We start from the raw sequence: 23,776 nt of genomic DNA on the forward strand, positions 1-23,776 counted from the left end.
AAAATTACACTATTAGTTATACTAATACTATAAACAGACGATAAAATTCTCTTTAATTTTAGTCTGAAGATGGTTAGAATAAGAAATAGGTATAAGCCATGATTTGTAGCAAACCAGAAGAGAGGAAAGAACATGAAACAAAATCAGGTCAAATACTTGACTTGCATGCCTTCTTTCATTACATAGATACAGTTTCGAACCTTAAGTTAGAACATTTTCCTAGAAGAGTGCGGATGAAACTCGAGATCAGCAATAATTATGAAAATCATTTCGTTCTGTTTCCATACCACAAACTATTAGAGCTTTTAATAATAATTTGTTCTTTTCCTAGGATGTAACTTAACTACCAAGTTATATTTATCACCGTGATTTTACTAAAATGGCAGCACGACGGGTGCCATGTGTGGAGCAGAACTTTTGCCCTTCCGGAGAATATGAGGCTACCTCGTCTGTGGCGGTGTTCGTGTTGCTCAGTCTTTAGTTTTCTATGTTTTTTCTACTGTTGTTTGTCTTTGTATCTATTTTGTTTATTAGCAAAACATTGTCGCAATTTCAGTTCGTTTTCAACTTATGAGCTTGATTATTCATTTTGCCTCTCTTTTAGCTGATGTTGCAAATATCTGTTTCTTTTTTTTTTTTAAATCCGACCCAATTTTAAATGCCCATTACGATTAAGTAGACCAACAAATCAGCTAGGATTATAAGATAACGTAGATAGGAGATAAAAGTTTGTGTCTGAACAAAAATAAGGGGAATCCTTACTTTCATCTTTTCTTTTAGGATTGTACACAAGGGCAAGAAACTCTGAGGGAGCAGTTATGTTCAAAGCACAATAATGACGTCATAGGCGGCAAACGATATCGATGGCTTCCTTATCTATTACGTAGGTAATTTAATTATATTTTTTAATTCGTGTAACAATATATGTTAAATTACTTTATTTTCTTATCATCATTCAATTATGTAACACATGTTTGAAACTGAAAATTTTATAACTGATAGAAAGGCCGTAAAATTCACATTCAAACTCTCATGAAGTTTAAGTCAATTTCATATCATTAATAGCATCTTAATTGTGTTATTATATAGAGGTATTAAAGGAAGGTTTCTTTTGACACCACAACTAAACAGCAAACATTTATTTCATCACAAAATACATCAATATTAATAACAGAAAAACATCAATCACTACTTGTTTAAATTTAAATTACAAAAAAAATAATTACGATTAAATATATTCTAATTACAATCAAATATATTCTAATTACAATCAAACATATTCTAATTACAATCAAATAATTTAGATTCCGCTAGATGTGAGTTGACGTGTAAAGCAGGCGGTCAAGGTTTTTACAACAGCTTTAAGGACCTTATAATAAATGGTACAACATGTTCCAACGATGGCTCATCAGTCTGTGTGGAGGGAGTTTGCCATGTACGTATAGGGTATCCATTATTATAGTCTCGTATGTCTTATACGTAATTGTTTTTGCTTCTCTCATATATAAATATAATGATAACTACAAAGGGAATTCATTTTTAATAAGAAAGTCTTGATATGAGCGGTGTCCCTTTCTGTTCTGCCATATGCATGAGTATAGTTCCACATACTTTAGATTTGACAAACAGTGATGTTGAAGTACAACTTGAAATTGTTCCGCTGTCTGTAAGACACAATTCATGCCACCCACGACCACAATGAATTGTAAATTTAACAACTTTTGATGAACAATTATCAATTGTATTCTGAGTGTCCAACTTTCCAGTTTTAGTAGTCACCAAATTCAACCTTCTATTTCCAGTAGTTATCAGGGTTCAACTTCGCGATATTGAGTAAATATTTGACTTGGTAAAAAAAAACATATTTATTGCATTTTGGACATTAAACTGTTGTAGTGCAAACCATGTTTTCAATTATATAGCAAGACAGAAGGAAAATGAAGTCCCATTACCGGTTTTTGTGAATATCTAACTTTCCAATTTAAAATATTAAAAAAAACATCAAAATACGGTTGACTTGTATAAATTTGTATCTCGACTATGTGTACAAACAATCTATTAAATATTAAAGCTGTAGCTCAAATCTATGGGAGGAGACAGCCAGACAAACAATGATCTCTTTATGCAGTTAGTACCAAAGAATGACTAGCTATGTTCAAATACTAACATTTGTGAATATTAAAAAAAATCTAAATTCTTTTGACATGCATACTTCAATTATGTGTACAAATAATCTTAATTAATATAAAATATTAAGTCGGTAGCACAAAAACTGTAGGAAGAGATTGCAGGACAAATCGTGATCTCTCTACGCAGCTAGTACCAAATAAAATTATATACTTGAGTTATTAAATGACATATGTATGCAACATAGTTCATGACGTTCAAATATTTCTATATTCTAATATGAGTTACATACATGTATTTGATCAGGAATTCATTTCTCTTTGTCAAATGTTAATGATACTTATTTCGGTCTTAATTAATGACTTATACGTCTAATCTTACAACTTTTTAACAATGAAAAGATGTGCTATGATAGTAAATGAGACAGCTATCCACAAGAGCCCACACATGACGCGGATGAAAGCAACTATAGGTCACCGTATGACTTACAACATGTTTCTAACATTGACTATAAATAGCATTAACCATTATACATGTCCTAACGGGAGTACATTAAATAACAGCAAAAACTGAATTTTAAACAAAATGGTCGTATGTCTATCGTTCATTAAAACAGGTAGACAATACTGCAAGTTAACATTAAACCACAAGACAGGAAGAAAACTCCTTAATCAGAAAAAAAAATGAAAAATTATGAATCGTTTTCGTCAAGTTGTCAAAATGTTTTCTGCATTGGTCATCATTTATAACGCACGTACTATGTTAAATCAAATTGCAGTTGCCAAGATTGAATATTTAAGTATTCAGTACCCCAGTCCATAGCTAGAAACGTTCACGCTGATTCTTTTACAGCCTATTTTATGCTTTGTTTTGTTTAATTCCTGGTTTTACGTAGATTTGCTACTATTCGGTTGATGCATATTTGGTAAACTGTTAAATTCCTTTGCTATAAACGGGCCTATAGGTAATAATCCTGCGCTATTTATGTCTTATTTCAAACACTAAAAAACAAAAGCTCTTATATTATTAAAGTGTTTAAGAAAAAAGCCATTATTGAATATTTGTCTGTCTTTCAAAACATATAAATCTTATTGATAGAAGTATAGAATGATATTGTAGATATATCACAACTATTGATATATTTTACCAAAAACCATATAAACCAGATTGTATAAGATTGCATGTGATATCAGTAGGAATATCTCGAAGTAAAGCAATTCTTGTAATTTTGTCTTTTTTTACGATGTTTTATATCAGTGGTTTGAAGATTTTATGTAATGATATGCTAAAAAGTTGACCGATCTTCAAGTCCGTATATTGACCTCTACATGTACAAAATGTTTTACTTTGAAACTTCTGAGCCAAGTTCATTGTAGATAGAGAAAATTGTAAACAGCAAGAATGTTCAGTAAAGAGAGATTGACAAACACATCATCATTACCAAAACACAATTTTATCATGAATTATATTCTCGTCTATAATTTGTGTCCTTTGTTTAACATGCTGCTTGCACATATACCAAGGTGAGCGACATAGGCTCTTTAGAGCCTCTAGTTTATTAGTGTCATTGGGTTATATTGTCTCATTGGTATAAAAGCCACAACGCCTGTATATACAGACTTCAATTTATTTTGGTGATATTGCAATCTTCAATATCGTATGAACATCTAAAGGAGAGATTTTTTAATTGTATATGTTATATTACATGTTGTTTTTTCATTCCTAATGGACAAAAAACGTTATTTCAAGCAGTTTCTTTCTTGTATTTTACCAAAGTCTCTCAGGCAAGGATTGTTGTCTTTTTATGTTTTGATTTGTAGTCCTCCACTGGTTATATAAAGTTCTCATGTATCCATTCCTCTGCCGTTGCCCCGTAGCATAACTGGTGCATTTCTTTAGATACACAAGGATAAATTTTTACACATTAGAATTGATTGGTTTATTTATTGATTGTTGTTTAACATCTAGTGCCTAGTAGTTCGTGCATGTTGAGGACGAGGTCAAATTACCGATATATACAAGGTTCTGCAATAGAAGCCGGCTGTCCGCCGGAATGAAGGTAGGAGGAATTTCGACTTCCACTGGAGAAATGAGTGTATGTTGGATAGGGATAAAAATGTTGACTGCGAAAAGGCCATTTACCAATCCTTCAAAGAGTTGTTGCAAGGGTTCTTAACGTGCAGAGAGCGTGGCACTATCTTGACACGAGGAATTAGAAATAACACGTCCATAATCTGACCGGACGTGGCAGTGTACTTGTGCATTCCGCACAGCCAAACGGATCCTCACTTTAGCAAGGCATTTACATAATTATGCTTATATTATGGACACATATAAAAATACATGCTCTTATTGTTATTTTCTATTTAGAAATTTGGATGTGATGGAATAGTCGGATCCAAAGTAACCAAGGATATATGTGGTGTATGCGATGGAGATGGATCTACATGTAAAATGGTACAAGATGTTTATGAAGATGACAAATTGAAATACGGATATAACTTAGTAACCATTATTCCATCTGGAGCAACAGCAATAAACGTTACACAACTGCGAATCGGCAGAAATTATCTGGGTAATTAAATATAAATTTATGTGTCTGTATGTTAGGCGTTCAGGCGTACCTGATTATGAGATGGAAGAAACCTATATCATGTGTACAAGAACGAGAACGACACGATTTTGGGATGTATGATATAAGGAGTACAAATAACGGAGAGATGTGGGATTCAGGGGTAAAACAAAATGGGAATGTGGGATATAGGGGATAAAAAAAGTGGGGATATAGGAGGTAGTAAATTATTTATCATTATGATACTTTATGCTTGTTATTGTTGAATTCCCATGATGATAATGCTTTATCAGATGTGTTCAACATTAAAACACAACTGGTTCCAAATTAGTTCAAATAATTTTATCTTAATCATAATAATGGCATTAATTCCAATATCACTGAATTAGTGCATATATATTGCGGGAATTTCTCGCTGTGTTGAAGACCCATTGGTGGCCTTCGGTTGTGTTTGCTCATTGGTCGAGATGTTGTCTCTTTAAAAAATTTCCCATTTCCATGTTCAATTTTTATTCATTGTTTTGTAAATTCTAATTATCAGTTTTGGGCGTTCCTAGTAAAGGTACATCAAGGAAGTCGATCCGGACACACGAAATTAATAATGTATTATTTTCAAAATGTTTTATCATATCAAAATATTCTTTATGTTTTCTGTATTAAAATAAGTTGATGTTATAATTCATCATCTTTTTCAGCTCTAAAATTAAAGAATGGACAATACATTATTAATGGTCATCGTAGATTGTCCGCACCTGGTCAGTACGAAGGTGCGGGAACCACATTTACGTATAAAAATCGTGCTTCAAAACATTGTCCTGGTGAATGCCTTCTTGCAGATGGTCCAACAAATGAAGACCTAGAAGTGATGGTAATTTATGGTCTTTTTAAATTTTACTGGCCACTTAATAAGTAATAATATTTGTTTTATGGGCAATAAATGTTCGTTTGGATAATGTTTGAAACCATAGAACTTGGTAATATAGAGAAAATATTTGACATATGCAAATAAGAAGGTGAAACTTTCAGTGCATATTCAATGTTTTTTTATATGTATTAAAAAGTAAATAATCTTTTAAAGAGGGATATACTTACAGTCTTGCTGTGAAGACAAACGAAAGTTCAAAAGGTCGCTAAAGTTAATATTTTGTTATTTATAATTATTATTATTTATTATTACAGTTTTCACAATGCTTTCTGACTACCATAAAAACTGTTTAAGTTATAACTTCAAAATGTGATACTCACATAAGAAAGATTTAATCTAATTTGAAACAATACATCCGACTTTTTTTTTAAAGAATTGTAAACATAAAAAGTGAGCCTCAGGGTTGTTTTAAGTAAAGAATGACCACTGTATGTACATTACATTGTGTGAACACCGAACAAGTCAAATTTCACTTTAAATACATCAGAATATTTTTAAAGAAACACATTTTGCCATTGTATTAAAAAATTTACTAGATTTATTTCACTTGACTGGGCGGAGTTTATGAAGTTCGCTCATTTAAGATCAGTCCATCTATAGATAGGAGTTTTGGGATAAGTTCATCAATGAAGTGTCCAGTTATTCGTCTCGTATCATACAATCAGTCCTTTTGTATATGCGTTTGGTGACACTGATTAGTGATTAGAATTAAATTAGTATTATAACGGCAATCATCCTTATCACACATATCTTCAAATAGACTGTCCTTATGCAAATTAAAACATAAGCTCCGCCCGATCAGTTGAAAACACATTGGTAATACAAGGTCATGTTTTATTTTTATGACCGTTAATGACGATTTTACAGGGTTTGAAATCATGATTGACATTTTAGTCTAAGAAACATAATTGTTTCAAAAGTTGTTATTGGCTTTGAACTCGCTGTCAGTTACTCTGAGTAATATGTAGTTTGTGTCTTCTGTTTGTGGTGTTAATGGTGGTTGTTTATGTTGTATGAGGTTGTTTTTTTTGTTTTTTTTTCTTTATATCGGTCTGATGAATTAAGCTCGTTTCAACTGATTCTTATAGTTTGTTTTATGATGTACTGTTACTCCATGTTATGGTGAGGGGTTGATACCAGCAAACATGTTTAAACCAACCCAAAACCTGGAGCCTTTAATACAGTTGTTGTTGTTTGATGCTGTATATCATATATATTTGCTTATGTTTGTTGATTTGTACATATTTCTGTATATTCATGTCGGTTGTTTTCTCTCGTCTGTATCTCTGGTGGGGAGTTGTTGGTTTTTTGTTGTTGTTGTTTTGGACATACATGTATATCTGTTTATTCATGCCAGTTGTTTTCTCTTCGGTATCTCTGGTGGGGAGTTGTTTTTGTTTGTTGTTTTGTACATATATTTGTATATTCATGCCCGTTGTTTTCTCGTCTGTATCTCTGGTGGGGAGTTGTTTCTGTTTGCTTTTTGTACATATATCTGTATATTCAGGCTGGTTGTTTCTCGTTCGTTTCGTTTCGTTGAGAGTCGTCTCATTAGTTATAATACCAAATCTTCTTATATTTTTATAATAGCTGTTTTGTAGACGTGTTTCGACATGCAGAGTCGACATTTGTACGGGTATAGATGTACGATGTCTTTTCCAAATCAGACGAGTGGGCGCATGGTAGCACCTGTTCGAGAGGTCACCGTTTCGAACATGGATTGTTCTGAATTTGAGTTTCAAAACACACTTACAGATTTCTGAACTTAAGTTTAAAAAAAAACTAGATTTATAATTCACGGAAGTGTTTAGAGACTACACCAAATAAAACTTACTATTTAAAATTGTTATTTGATGATTTTCGGTTAAGCGTACATACGAGGCGATGCCGAAAACGAACTGACAATATATATATGAACTGTAAATATCAAAATTTAGAAACTAAAGAACGTGCAACACAAGCCCCTTCCCCTTAAACGGGGTGATATCCGGTGCTATAGAGGTAAACGAATCCTGCTCCACGTGCAACATGTTCTCCATATTTAATTTTGTTATTTTGTTTTATGTTGTGTATTTTGAATTTACTTCTCAGTTATGATGCAATATTATTTCAGTTGTTATATTTTGGGCGAAACACTGGTGTTTTGTACAAATTTGGATATCCCATTGACCGAAATGGTATGCTAAAATACCAAGATCTTTCACTCGCTAATGGAAACTCTGGGAATTCTATTCGTATTGAAGGTGGCGAAAAAAGACAGTCCTCTACTACAAACTATTTAAGTAACGGGTTTAGTGATAGAAATAACAGAAATTATGATGATAACGGAAATAATGATTATTACAACGCTGTCTTAGGTAACTCTGGAAATAGAAATACTCAATCGAATGGACATCCAGATAGGAGAGGAAACACTGATTCGAATAGAAATCAAGATAGGAATAGAAATACTGATTCGAATAGAAATCCGGTTAGAAATAGGAATCAAGACAGAAATAGAAACCAAGAAAGAAATAGAAATCAAGATAGAAATAGAAATACTGATCCGAATAGAAATGCAGATTGGAATAGAAACCGAGATAGAAATACGAACAGGAACGACGGAACTCGGAATAGATATACTAACAACAGAGGACTTCCTCAGACAGAAAGATATGATGCAACAGTTGTCATAGAGGAAAGTCAAAGAAGGCCTGATAGGAATCAACCTAAGGACAAAATGGAGAAAAGTTACTATATTTCATCTATTTCTGGTGGGAAAAATCTTCCGATACCTGCTTACACACAAAGTTTTCCATTTATGGATAAAATGAAGGATAAAATGCACAAAAACGGAATTTTAGCAAATGGTCAAAATGATCCTATGTACCAAAAAACTGGAGCTCTAAGTGATAATGGTAGAAAACCTATCATTGTATCTGATCCCTTAGACCCACAAACGGCTCCAGTTATCTATAATTGGAGAGTGATTGGATACACAGATTGTAATAGGACTTGTGGATCAGGTAATTATTACACTGGTTGAACATCTAGTCATTTTCCTAAAAAATATAGTTTGCCTCTTTGTTTGATGTCTTGTTTTGAAAATCAGTTTTGCTTCTCTGTGTTTCTATCTCCTTTTTTTGCTGTATTGACTTCCTGCAAACCTGGAAAGATTAATCTAGAAACACATATATAGTCATGCGTCTGCAAAAAATATCATTCCATGTATATAGTACATGTTCTTCGTGTGTATAAAATGAATGAAATATTCCCTAGCAAAAATGCAACCGTATTGCAATTGTTTTTAATTTCATATGTGTAGAAAACATGAATCTTAGGTTGAAATGAAACATAATTACTAGTAAAGTCATTTATAAAAAAATATATATAAAAAATAAATCTTCGTAAATCAAACTAAAACATACATATTATAGTTATAGATTATCGTTGAGATGACCAATGCTAATCTGTTTATCGCTATTTTACCTTCAACGACGTTTGTCAATTTCACGTTTGTCAATTTCGTGTCAATTTCATTAGCAACGCCACGTGCTTCCTTAGTTTCTAGCGATAATTTTCCATCTCAAGCGAGAAGCATGATATGTAAAATTATCACAAAAAAGATCAAAGGAAAAATGCACAAAATAGCGGTAATATTGTAAACATGTGAAATCTCACTCACAGGTTTAATTGTAAAATATAGGGGCATACCCGTCCGGCCTGTTACGTGTTTTCAGCTAAAGCTTTAAAAAACATATATTACAAAGAAGATGTGGTATGATTGCCAATGAGACAACTCTTCACAAAAGACCAAATGACACGGAAATTAACAACTATAGGTTACCATACGGCTTGTCAGCTATAAAGGGCCCCGAAATGCACATAAGTATGGAAAAGTTATGTAGAAATTTCTATATTTTTACAACGTAACATTACTTACTATTGAGGATTAAAACATGTCTGAATTTGTTTAGATTTAACGATTTTAAATTGGCTCAATGAAAAACGAAAGAAATTATAAAAGACCGCTATATAGATACGTGAACTTTAAATTGGCATACATGTTGTAAAATTGCAGATCGTTTATTTAAACATCCTGTAGGCTTTCTTATTTAGAACTAGGTGTATACTTTATACATATTCTTACTATACTTGACAGGGATTCAACATCCTATCGTAAAGTGCGTGCGTGCTTCAAAAGAAGTTCTTGAAACTCATTGTAGAAGATTACCAAGACCTGACGAAAACCCAAGAGATTGTAACACCCAGGGCTGTCCTGCAAGGTTAGAAGTGAATAAGATATACTATCCTTTTAATAAATGTTTTAGCCTTCTTTATGCGTTAAATCAAATTTAATCTTAAACTTAGAATTTATATTAAGTTAATGAGCACATAAAAGTTAATGACGGGAAAATCTACTTTATGTGTTTAAATAGGTGTGATTGTGTACTTGTTACACTGAACTTGAAAGTAAAGAATTTTACCGTTTCAAATATACTAGATGATGAAATGATAATACTAGGGTAAAGATATTCAATAAAGATACACAATTTGGGATATAATAATGCAATTTCGATTGCTTTACATGTATTTTTAAACTTTGCTTTATTATGGTGGCTTAAATTTCGAAGAAAAAACCTTTTTATTGTTGTTCTTGATAAAATGATTTTTTTTTTTGCTTTCATTTTACTTGATCCCTTTTAAAGCATATTGTGGTTAACGGGTGTTCTGTTTAGTTTTATTTCATGTCTCTTAGAACGCTTATGTTGAGTGCAGCACCTAGCAATCAATTGTTAGTTAATATTATATTGAGGGGAAAGCAACTAAAATATAATTATTGTTAATTTATTTTAGCTGGGAAGCATCCCCATGGACCTCTTGTAGCACAACATGCGATGATGGAATGCAAATAAGAAACATTTCCTGTTTAAAAGAAGTCGCAGATTCTCTGTTCCTCGAAAGTACATTGGACGAATGTTCACATCTAGATGCACCCAAAACATTTAGACATTGCAAAGTTGAAGATTGCTTCAAATGGTCCTCAGATCAATGGAGCGAGGTAATTTTATGGTATATTTGATGCGGAATTCGTATACAAGCCCTCTTATATCCTATTGCCTTTTGGGGTGAGATTGTTTTAAACCGATCTGTCGCCTACATTGTGTATTTAAAACAATTCTCTTGTATATCGATATAAAAAGATGCACGTTTTGCTGTATCTGCAATGGTTATGCATCTAAAATATCAGATAAACAAAATTCCACATTTTTATATTAGAATAAATTAAATTTTAATTCAATTTGGTACTTTTTTTTTATTGTTTAAGATGAAGTTTATATATCACAATATGAAGCCTAGTTTGTAAATTGAAATGCGATTTCATTCTATGATCACCTTCCACGATACAACTTTTTTGTTGTATGACTATTACAGTACTATAATTTAATTTAACATTTATACTGTTCATTTGAAGTCCTCATGTGCTATTTATTATTGACTTTAGTGTTCTACGAACTGTGGTGAAGGTTTAAAGACACGAACCGTAAATTGTACTTCAGCTGATGGTAATATCGTAAACGACATATACTGTAACAGCACAGATATACCACCGGAAGAAGAAGGATGTTATTCTACGACCTGCGAAGAATATGAATACAGTGCCGCTTGGTATTCCACGAGTTGGGAGGAACAGGTATGCCATTTCTTTCTATTTGTTGTGTGCTTTTTTGCTTCATTTTTATGCAATTCATTCCTACATGTAATTAAGTTCATAAAACGCAGTTATATAAATTCAAATGTCCCTCTGGTACTTGTCGCTCCTCTTTTTATGTTTCCAAATATTACGATGTGCAACACTTTGTTTTTGATTAACATTCATCAGCTATGCATATAGCTAACAGTAGTAAAATTCAACATCTCAGGCTGATAAAAGAGGGACGAAAGATACCAAAGGGACAGTCAAACTCATAAATCTAAAATAACCTGACAACGCCATGGCTAAAAATGAAAAAGAAAAACGGACAAACAATGGTACACATGAAACAACATAGAAAACTAAAGAATAAACAACACGAACCTCACCAAAAACTAGGGGTGATAAGATGCTTCTTCTAATATTTTATAAAATGGATAGTCATCTACAATCACAAGTGTTACTAATAATCAAACGATTAATGTTTAGTTATGCCTAAAATGATTTGACAGATTCGTTAATTATCACTCTGCGATTTTGTATTTTCTTCATTTATTCTTTTATTTTCTGTAAAACAGTTTGAAAATTGCGGACCTAATTTAACTGATAATTATTATTTGTTATATATTTTATTTTTCATCCCTTCAGTGTCCAGTTACATGTGGAGTAAGTAAGCAGAGACGCAGGGTTGTATGTGTGAGTGAAAATCCATCAGGTCCCGACTGCGAAGAGGGCAGGAAACCAGAGGATGAACGTGAATGCAGAGCACGTCAGAATTGTAATGGCTACTGGTTTAGTGGTCCTTGGCTACAGGTTTGTTTTGCTCATACTACAGGTTCGGTTGTTTTTACCAATACTTGATGAAAAGTATGAATGTTCAAGTGTTCCGACTAGTTCTTTAGCAAATCGGTAATCATTGTCTTGTGACCGGATTGTATTTATTTATTTTTGTGTTGTCTTTTGTTCCGTTTTCTTTTTTTTTTTTATAGCTAGAGTATAACTATCATTATTCATATAAAGATATGAAGCATATTTCAGTCGTAGCGTAAGACACGTGTTTCTGAGATTACCGTCTTTTCTTTTAAGTTAAAACTCTGGAAAGTCAAATTGTGTTTGTGAACCCCATAACCAGAAAGTAATACCCAGAACAGTTGAAAACTTTGGTGAATACTTCTTCCGGCTTTCATACTAACTACACAAGTTTATATTTTACCATTAAAGCACACTTTGTTGTGGGTCTTAGAGTTGCAATTTTAGTTCAGTAAGTCCCGAAGAACATTTCATGCTTAGATATTAATAAAATTGAGAAAGGAAATGGTGAATATGTCAAAGCGACAACCACCCGACCATAGAGCAAACAACAGCCGAAGGCAACCAATGGGTCTTCAATGTAGCGAGAATTCCCGCACCCGTAGGTGTCCTTCAGCTGGCCCCTAAAATATGCATAATAGTACAGTGATAATGGACGTCATACTAAACTCCAAATTATACACAAGAAACTAAAATTTAAAATCATACAAGACTAACAAAGGCCAGAGGCTCCTGACTTGGGACAGGCGCAAAATTGCGGCGGGGTTAAACATGTTTATGAGATCTCAACCCTCCCCCTATACCTCTAGCCAATGTAGAAAAGTAAAACAATAACAATACGCACATTAAAATTCAGTTCAAGAGAAGTCCGAGTCTGATGTCAAAAGATGTAACAAAAGAAAATAAATAAAATGACAATAATACATAAATAACAACAGACTACTAGCAGTTAACTGACATGCCAGCTCCAGACCTCAATTAAACTGATTGAAAGATTATGTCTTCATCATATGAATATCAGGTACAATCCCTCCCGTTAGGGGTTTAGTATCATACTATCATAAAATATATGAGAAGAACATAACCCGTGTCATGCCAACAACTGTTTTTTTAGAAATAAATGTGTTTAGTTCCGATGCAAAGACCCTATCAGTGAATCAATGTTAAAGCCAAAATATGCAATCTTTAATGACCTGACAACAGTATCGTAACTATATCCCCTTTTAATAAGTCTATTTAAAGGTTTTGTTAGTTTCTGAGGAGAATACTGACATTTTTGTGCTTTATAAAGAATATTTCCATAAAATTTTGGATGTGAAATACCTGAACGTATAAGATGTCTGCATGTTGAGTTATATTTACGAATTATTTCCTTATACCGGTGATAAAATTTAGTAAATGTTTTGACCAGTTTGTGATATCGAAAACCCTGGTGTAATAATTTTTCAGTAATACATAAATTTCTCTCGCTAAAATCTAATACATTGTTACATACACGAGCGAATCGTACAAGTTGAGATATATAAACACCATAAGATGGTGACAAGGGAACGTCACCATCTAAAAATGGATAATTAACAATAGGAAATGAAAAATCATCTCTTTTATCATAAATTTTTGTATTAAGCTTCCCGTTTATGATATAGATATCAAGATCGAGGAAAGGGCAGTGGTCATTGTTATCATTAGCTTTATTTAAAGTAAGTTCTACAGGATAAATTTCTTTAGTATACATACTGAAGTCGTCATTATTTAGAGCCAATATATCATCCAAATATCTAAAAGTATTGTTAAATTTTTGTATCAAATGTTGTTTTGATGGGTCTTTGCTAATTTTAGTCATAAATTGTAACTCATAACAATACAAAAACAGGTCCGCAATAAGTGGTGCACAGTTAGTCCCCATTGGAATTCCAATAACTTGACGATATACGGAATCTCCAAAGCGAACAAAAATGTTATCAAGTAAAAATTCAAGTGCATAAATAGTATCAAAGCATGTCCAATTGACATAGTTCTTTTGTTTATTGCTACTAAAAAATGATCTAAAAGAGTTTGAACATATGTACTCGCATTCCGACTTTTTAAATGCCCAGTTAATTAGGGATGTGAATTTTTCTTAATAAGAATATGAGGCAAAGTGGTATATAGGGTAGAAAAATCAAAACTTTGAACAGATTCAAAATCACCAATATATGCATGCAATTTATCAAGTACTTCCAACGAGTTTTTGACACTCCAAAAGTAATTAATTCCACTATTTTCAAAGGCCTTATTTGAACAATTTATTATCAGGTTTTTTATTGTACCAAGTGTACTAGTAAGTAAAACAGACAATTTAGTAGTTGAACAATGGCTGGAAGATGAAATAAATCTATATTTGTAAGGTCTTTTGTGCAGCTTCGGAAGCCAGTACATAGTTGGGACTTTCATTGTGTTTGGTTCTGCTTGTAAAGAAGTAGCTAAAAGTTTATGTTTGTTACAGATGTCGTTTTCTGAAAATGAAGTCAGTTGGAATGTTGGTGAATTCGTGATTTCCTTTTGCAGAACCTCTATATAAAATTTACGTCAAACAATAATGATATTATTAGCAGCTTTATCAGCCGGGACAAAAACAAATTCCTTGGCTAGTTCTGTTAGTTTATTTTTGATACGCGAAATAGGGTTTTTATAGTTTTTGTTGAGGGTAAAATGTTCTTTAAAATGTTGTATTCGAATATCAACTATCTTCATTACTGAATTAAAAAAAGAGTCCAAAGATTTTTTGTCAGCTTTTTCCCGTTTTACCCATTTCAAACAGTAGGCGCGGAGTGAGTCGTTGATGATATTACGACACTCATTCCAGTTAACAGTTGACGGGGGACGATATTTAGGTCCTTTACTGAGGAATGATTTTAACTCTCGGTCGCGAACGATGTTAAGGTCTCCTGTTATAACATGGGAAATTGGTCCATAGGTGTATTCTGAATTACTGCAATTACACGACATAGGTGTATTGTCAGTGATATTTACATCTTTACACAATTGGCTATAATTAAACACATATTTTCGGGTAGATTTCTTGTAAATATAACAAATGAGAGGGAGTTCAGTATTATCAAAATATCCAGGAATTTGGTCTTTAACAGAATGGTCGTTAAAAATACCGGCAATATTTACAAAATCAAAACCTTTATTGACATACTTTATTTTAATAAAATGTTTTTTATGATCTTCAGGGCGATCAATTTTTGGAAACTGTATGGTTCTTGTGTATATTTTAAATGACTAATATCGGATTGAAAAAAATTGTTATCTGTTTGCTTCATATTTCAGTGTAATTCAACATGTGGTGAGGGAACTAGAAGCCGTCAGGTCCTATGTTTACGAGAAAATGGAAATACAGCTTATGAGGTTATACCAAATAGTTATTGCGATATGGATGAGAGACCTGTCGAGCATGAAATTTGTAAATCCTCATCATGTCCGCCAGAGTGGTTCATGACTGAATGGAGTCAGGTATGAAATGTTCTAATGAATATATTTTAGGAAGATGCACGTGTATACATCATAATGGTAAACAAGTCCACGAAGGGATGTTTTATGACTAAATTACACTTACAGACATATATTTTATTCCTTAGATCATATTTAGTTTAAAACAAAAATTGCAGTTTATATTATAGTTTCAACTGAAACGAAAAAATAAGAAGGATTAATTCATTTTGTAGTTTTACGTAAATCAAAAACTGGTTGTTTAAACACACAAAAAGTATGTCCACTTCGTCTTTATGATAAAAAACTTACAAATTTTAAATTAACTTCAAAATTCACATTATTATTTTGAAGTGTTCTGTGACATGTGGTAAAGGAGAGAGATCACGTGACGTGTTGTGTATTGACACAGATAACCGTGAAGTGAATGCCTGTGATATTACCATGAAACCAAGCAATTCAGAGGAGTGTGGGACTAACCCTTGTAATAGTTATACAGATCCTTCGGGTGAGTAACATTTATATCATAAGCAGGTGCAACATGTGCAGCAGGATTTCCTTACCATTCTGGTACACCGGAGATCACTCACGATGGTGTTCGTGTTGCTCAGTTTTTGAATTTTTATGTTGTATTTTGTTTAGGGTTGTTTATCTTTTCATTTTTTTACATGGCATTGTCAATGTGTTTTGATTAACGATTGTGAATATCTCTTTGGTATCATTTACCTACCTTATATAGATAGAAATAGTTCCTATATTATACCGATATCATTAATGAATACTACATAAAAGAAAGTTCATGTTCCGCTATAGAGATGATCTCCTCTCCCTAGATTAGTTATAAGTTTGGTGACTGTGTCCACCGCATCTATCCAATCGAATTTTGAATAAAGGATAACACAGTTACAGTTAAGCTTTCTCTATATCTGTAACGTGTAACCAGGCGTTTATATCTCAAACGTCCGTTCCAGTCAATACTTGGATCCAAGATGTCCACAAACAATACGGCAAAACTAAAAACTACAACTATCTATGTTATGCACAATGAACTAAAATATACACACTGACTCTTTGTCGAAATAAAGTTACAACAGACCAATATATATACAACTATATATAATACAATAGAACAGCCTGTCCTCAAGATGGGACGATGTGTCACTAAAAGACAGTATGGCTGGTACAGTCTGTCTGTATCAGACAGTGTGTGCTGGTACAGCCTGTCCTCCGAATGGGACAGTCTGTCAATTCCAGACAGTGCGGGCTGGTACAGCCTGTCCTCCGAGTGGTACAGTCTGCTATGTCAATCCTATCAACGTGAACGTCCACTTTGTACCCAGTACAAAGTGTCCTCTGAATATCAAGGCTCTTCCAGCACTTAATATATCCGACGTACGCTCTGTTGAAGGATGTCAGCTCATCGACAGCCAACTGACAGCCTCGAATGCCGTTTCTCACTCTCTTATATAACACAGGGCGAATATACTATTTTCTGGATAGGGGTGTTCTCTAAATGTTACCCTTACGGAGCATAGAGAGTCCATTACGATCACCCCTATAACTTTCGACCCTGCCACTAATTTCCCCGCCAAACGTCTAAATCCACACAACGCTTCTTTCTGTATAAAATATACATATATGATACAAGATTCTCCAGATTGATTTATAACCATAACGACCAATAAACATTACATAACCCACGCCTCAATCTACATGCGTCCCGCATGATACATTCAAAATTACAAAATGTAATTGAACAAAATTTATACACAATATGAATTTTACTTATTTACACAATCAGCAATACAGGCTGGTCTCTTACTCTGGTGACGACCACTGTCCTCCTCTAATCTTATTGAGACATGCCTCCTTTTCATTTGGCGACATATGCCCTAACGTCGGGCTGTATACCAGGCCAATAGTAAGACTGACATATTTTCTCTCGAGTCTTATGCGTACCTAAGTGACCAGCATACTCTTTGTCATGACAGTATTCTAATACTTGCTTTCGCTCCGACATTGGAATTACCGCTTGTAATTTCACAATGTTCCGTTCCCGATCGTCGTGGCGTCTAACCACTATACCACCTTGAAGCTCTAAACAATCAAACTGACTCCACAATGACCTTATAAAGTATCCCTTACCTGATACCTCATCGTACTGTGGCCTTTGACCCTCTGTCAGCCACCGCTTAACACGTTTAAGGTCCGAGTCATTCGATTGTAACTCATTTAAAGTCAAGTCTTTACCTATGTCTGGCATCTTACTTGTAACTATATTCACCTGACTTTGTTCTCTCTTAGAACACTCACGGTCCGTTTTTGACTGTCTGTCTGGCGCTATCTGACAAGGTTTTCTCTGAACATCAGCATTTCTATTTTGGGTATTTTGAACACATAGGGGGACCTTAACGTTATCGATGTGTAATACGCTAGAAGATACGTCAATTAGACACTTATTTTTCTTCATAAAGTCTAAACCTAGAATTCCATCGACTTGTAGATCAGTTACAACAGCCTCTGAAGTAAACTTCTCTTTACCAAAATCCATTTTAAAACTACCTTTACCTCGAAGGCTTAAATACTTGTCACTGACTGACTTAATCTGTGAACTAGTTTCACTCAAATGTGGCCTACACAAGTCATAAATTAAATCATACACTCTTGAAGAGACCAAAGTGAGTGTAGCTCTAGTATCAACCACAAACTTGACTGGTACATCTTGAATGTTCAACTCGACAAACATTCCGGCATCACCTGATGCTGAAACAACAACAGCGCCTTTGTCATTATACTTAACTTCAGACTTTAGTGTTTTAACTGTACCGTTCGTATATGTTCCGTTGTTATCTGTTTCCCGAGTACTTTGCTTCTGGTTATTACTAGAACAATTTCTTGCAAAGTGCCCTTTCTCTCCACAACTAAAACAGGGACCACACCTTTTCCTTTTACTTTGTGTGTTATTTATCTTCTCCCTTTGTTGGAACTTTCTTTGGGACTTTAAATCTTTAATCTCTTTTGTTATGGTCAGTAAATTATTCTCAATCGTCTACATCCATGTCGTCATTTGTCCTATAGATACAGTCGTAACAGGACTATAAGGTGTCTCTGTCTGTTTGTCACTAGTAGTATGTCGTACATGACCCATACTGTTCAGTGTTTTGCCCTCAGCCGTGTTATAAGCTTCAAGTTCAACTGCCAACCGTATAGCATCGTTAAGACCTTTTGGACGAGACTGTTTAATCCTCAGTCTCATTTCAGAGTCTACTAACGCTTCTATAAATTGTTCTTTGGCGAGCGTGTCCCTTAATTCTAACGGAGCAGTCGGGTATGCCAGATTAGAAAGTCTTCGAATTGACTGACCTAACCCCCGCAAAGTGTCACTTGCTTTTTGACGACATTCCTTAAATTGAACCCGGTGTAATTCAGTTTGACTTGAAGGAGCAAATCGTTCCTCAAGTGCATTAACTAGGTCTGAAAATATTTGTCTCTTTTCCTTTGGTAAATCATCAAGGACTGCATGAGCCTGTCCAATCAGTGACACGGCCAAGTACAAACCTTTTTGGTGTTCAGACCACTCATTTACTAGGGCACACATCTCAAAATGTGATAAGTAATCTATCCATGGAGTAGTGCCATCATATTTTGAAGGTTTAATTTTTACATTATTCGAACCAGAGCAAACAGTATGAGCAGTACTTTGATTTTTCGTTAATTCCGGCTTAGGATGAAAATATCGATCTTTATTTTCAACAACCTTCGGACGTACACCCTGATCTTTAGGTGTAGATATTAACCTTTGTACATGTTGTATTGTGCTTTCGCTAAGAGACTATTTGCCTACTAATTTCAGCAATCTGATCGTCAATATTCGACATATGTATTGCAATACAGTGTAATCAAAATGAAACAATTTCTATTAAATAATACACTCGTGTTACAACTCAGCCGTAACTTACAACTATGCCTCACGGTTGATTCACTTTAATCTTTTAAGTAAACATTGATGTTAACTGACAATAAATTAAATAACGATCAATCAATCAAATAGTATTTGATAGACAACTTGAATCCCAACCGCTAGCCACCAAATATGTAACGTGTAACCAGGCGTTTATATCTCAAACGTCCGTTCCAGTCAATACTTGGATCCAAGTTGTCCACAAACAATACGGCAAAACTAAAAACTACAACTATCTATGTTATGCACAATGAACTAAAATATACACACTGACTCTTTGTCGAAATAAAGTTACAACAGACCAATATATATACAACTATATATAATACAATAGAACAGCCTGTCCTCAAGATGGGACGATGTGTCACTAAAAGACAGTATGGCTGGTACAGTCTGTCTGTATCAGACAGTGTGTGCTGGTACAGCCTGTCCTCCGAATGGGACAGTCTGTCAATTCCAGACAGTGCGGGCTGGTACAGCCTGTCCTCCGAGTGGGACAGTCTGCTATGTCAATCCTATCAACGTGTACGTCCACTTTATACCCAGTACAAAGTGTCCTCTGAATATCAAGGCTCTTCCAGCACTTAATATATCCGACGTACGCTCTGTTGAATGATGTCAGCTCATCGACAGCCAACTGACAGCCTCTAATGCCGTTTCTCACTCTCTTATATACCACAGGGCGAATATACTATTTTCTGGATAGGGGTGTTCTCTAAATGTTACCCTTACGGAGCATAGAGTCCCTCACGATCACCCCTATAACTTTCGACCCTGCCACAAATTTCCCCGCCAAACGTCTAAATCCAGACAACGCTTCTTTCTGTATAAAATATGCATATATGATACAAGATTCTTCAGATTGATTTATAACCATAACGACCAATAAACATTACATATCTTTATTAACATTAAGAAATCGAAAGCGAGGGTTGATACTTTCAGTTTGAAAATTGACCATGGCAATTTAAAAAGAAATTTTACGACAAAAGGGATGATTTCAGCTTTCCAATTTCTGTGAAGAAACATTCCAGTAGCGCCTCCAAATGGAGTATGTACCTCAGAGGTGTGTTTTCTATCATGATTTCCTTGAAATAACGGGTGAAAATATTGAAGCAGAATATGCTTGCCATTCTGGGCTTTTAAAAACATAGCAGTTTTGGTGGTGTTTGTGTGGATCGGTCTTAGGTTTCCAGATAGTGTTTTGTGTACACTGTCTTTTCGTCGTCTGACATTTTTTGTATTATTTTTTTTTAAATTGCTTAGAGGTAAGAGACTTTTGAGTTGTTACTTTTTCTAGGTTTGTGAGTTTTGAATGTGTCCCCTGGTGTTTCATGCCTCTTTCTAATTTCTTTTATTGACATCCACGGCGATTTAGAATCCACCTGTAGTATATACACTTTATAAATTTGATTCGTCAGAAAGACTTTTATTGTGACAGTTTTAATGTTACATGATTACACTGCTCTGCTGATTTCATCGGATAGGAAAGTTAATGCATATTAAATAGATGCATCTTTTGGTTTTGACCGTTCCTAATGAAGTATCAAAAATAAAAGCAACAGTTTATCTTTTGTAATCATTGAATTTCATACACATCAAGACATAAGCCATACGTATTCCGAATTATAAAAACACGACAAAACAATAGCAAAAATCGACTGAATTACGAACATTTAAGACCAGGTACCGATGTTTTGGCAGAGCAATAATGTTCATCTCGCTATGTTAACATCATTATTTGTGTAATTCCAAAGTTATACTATGTATCAAGTTTCACGATCAGATATATTACAAACATGTATTATACTAAAAGACATTTTGTTTTACAGAAAGATGTGAAGATACATATCCAAACTGTCCTTTAGTTATTCAAGCAGGAATGTGTAAGCATAAAGGATACAGGGCAGTCTGCTGTCAATCGTGTTTGTCACACAATTGAAAGGACATAAATACTGCCTTGATTTAGATATGGTCACCTGAAATCTATAAACAATGGTAAAATATGAAAACGGGTAAAAGACTAAATGGAATTTGCAATGATACAACAATTGATGGTTTATTGTTTGGTTGTAAAGAACAGTTGTATTTGATATTTGTTTATTTACATGTATTTAATGTTTTATAGTATTGCCAAAAAAACTGACCGTTGGTCATTGATGAAATGCTGTATAAAATATAAACATTGTGATATAAGTATTGAATGATAGAAAGAGAGAAAAGTAGTAGAATGGAAGGGAACGTGACAAACATTGCTTTAAGAAAAAAGACGCAAACACGGTCCAACACCCAAACGTTATCATATTTAAATGCAGGCAGCATTCACTATTTATGCTTTAATTCAAATTTACTAAAGTGCCTATTAATTCCAATATCTTGAGAAGAATTAGTTAAGTACCTGTGAATGCTCAACTCTTTTTGCAAACAAAATAATAGGATTTCATATTTTATTAATCAAATATAGCTATTTTCTCTTTACATCTCATTTGAATTTATCTCTATGAAATGATACATGTTTATTCTATATTTTCATGCTTTATACATTTAAACTTTTATTTATGCCTCACAACGAAGTCTCAAAACATTACATTTGGTGTTTCTTTAAACGTTAAATAACAGCGTGCGGATTCCAAAACTTAAATCAATATTCATTAATAATAACTTCTATGTATCAAACAGAGGCGTAAGATACTAAGGAGACATTCAAAACACATAAGTCGAGATTAACTGTCAACGCCATGGCAAAAAATGAGAGACTAACAAAAATAAACATGTTCAAAATAAACACTAAATAGAAAACTAAAGCGTGAGCGACACAACACGATCCAACCATAAACTGTTGGTGATACCAGATGCTTGAACAGAGAAACCAGATCCTGCTCCACTGGAGGCACACGTCGTTAAACTCATGAAAAGGACAAATTATAAGAAAAGTCTCTTTTGAAGATATCACGATCGAGGAGGGGATGACGGGATTAGAAATAAGAAATTTTGAATATATCGGTGGTCATCGGTGACACCGGTATTCCATAACTGTCAAACGAACTCGTGATAACTTTTTTTTATGTGTGATAACATTGAGAATGGAAATGGGATTTGTGTCTATAGGACAACAACCCGACCAATGATCAGAAAACGGCAGAATGCCACATATCGTGTGTTCACTTTTGGGTATAATTTGTTATAGTTGGATCATCAACCTTTGAGTTTCTTCAACTAAAATAAAAGTTACAAAAGGGTGCAACATTTTCTGTTTACGACAATATAAAAAAAATATTTCAGGCTGCTCTAAATATACCAGATCTGCAGATATAAGATTCTGTAATATGACTTGTCTTTTAGTAATTATATTTCACCTTTTTGAGATTTGTATATTAATATTACCGTGCTACATTTAGTTATATGAAATTCATCTTTTGCCATGTGTATATGTTTGATTTGCATGTTAATGTATTGTACATAATGTAAGATATTGCTTTGTCATCAATAAACTTAACGTGTAGATATATTTTTATCTTTATTGTTTAAAGTTTCTGTATCATTGATATATACCCGACGTCTTCTTTTGGTTATATCCAACTACAATATATGAGTCATTTGTAAAATACTAGTCTCCGTATCCAACAAGAGTTATTTCCCATTTCTCATGTGCAATTTGTATCTATAGATAACATAAAATTTGATAATTCAAGGGCAACAGTAGTTTGCTGCAGAAGTATTTAAAACATTTCCATATAAGCCGGAGGTTTGTCTAGCCATAAAACCAGGTTCAACCCCCCGGTGTTTTTTTTTTCTTCAATTGTCCGGTACCAAATCAGTAATCTGGCAGTCGTTTCGTTCCTATGTATGTTGCACTGGCGTTTCGTCTTTTGGTGTTTTTTTTTGCACTTCAGATATTCTATAATTCCTTTGTTTCACTCTCATAGTTGATGTGATTCCATTAGTTTTAGTTTTGTAACCCGGGTTTGTTTTCTCTCAATCGATTTATGACTTTTGAACAGCGGTATACAACTGTTGCCTTTAATAGTCTATGGTGATGGAACCCGTGCGTGATTTCTATTTAGAATGAAATTCAAAACAGTGTAGCTGTGGCCATTGATTGACACATTAAAATCATTCATTGACTGGGACAATTTAGGTGAACGTTTGTATGTAACGACCAATGCTCACTATGTACTTTTTAAAGACACTTAAACTATGGGGTCACCAAAGGTTTTCAACACCTAAATAAAG

General features: G+C 33.8%; 1 protein-coding gene across 2 annotated transcripts in view; it reads left to right on the top strand.

Moving 5' to 3' along the window:
- Positions 1 to 23,051, top strand: part of LOC139519607 (thrombospondin type-1 domain-containing protein 4-like) — a 58,601-nt gene extending 35,550 nt beyond the window's left edge. For both annotated transcript variants that reach the window (XM_071311797.1, XM_071311798.1), the window contains exons 5-16: positions 781 to 883; positions 1,305 to 1,435; positions 4,498 to 4,702; positions 5,395 to 5,567; positions 7,738 to 8,629; positions 9,766 to 9,889; positions 10,461 to 10,665; positions 11,110 to 11,298; positions 11,947 to 12,111; positions 15,424 to 15,606; positions 15,937 to 16,090; positions 21,376 to 23,051. In XM_071311797.1, the coding sequence (XP_071167898.1) occupies positions 781 to 883; positions 1,305 to 1,435; positions 4,498 to 4,702; positions 5,395 to 5,567; positions 7,738 to 8,629; positions 9,766 to 9,889; positions 10,461 to 10,665; positions 11,110 to 11,298; positions 11,947 to 12,111; positions 15,424 to 15,606; positions 15,937 to 16,090; positions 21,376 to 21,485 (2,634 nt within the window). In that variant the 3' untranslated portion in view covers positions 21,486 to 23,051. The remainder of the gene's footprint in view (positions 1 to 780; positions 884 to 1,304; positions 1,436 to 4,497; positions 4,703 to 5,394; positions 5,568 to 7,737; positions 8,630 to 9,765; positions 9,890 to 10,460; positions 10,666 to 11,109; positions 11,299 to 11,946; positions 12,112 to 15,423; positions 15,607 to 15,936; positions 16,091 to 21,375) is intronic.
- Positions 23,052 to 23,776: the final 725 nt, after the last annotated feature.

Source organism: Mytilus edulis, chromosome 4 (assembly GCF_963676685.1).
Source record: "Mytilus edulis chromosome 4, xbMytEdul2.2, whole genome shotgun sequence".
NCBI lineage: Eukaryota > Metazoa > Mollusca > Bivalvia > Mytilida > Mytilidae > Mytilus > Mytilus edulis.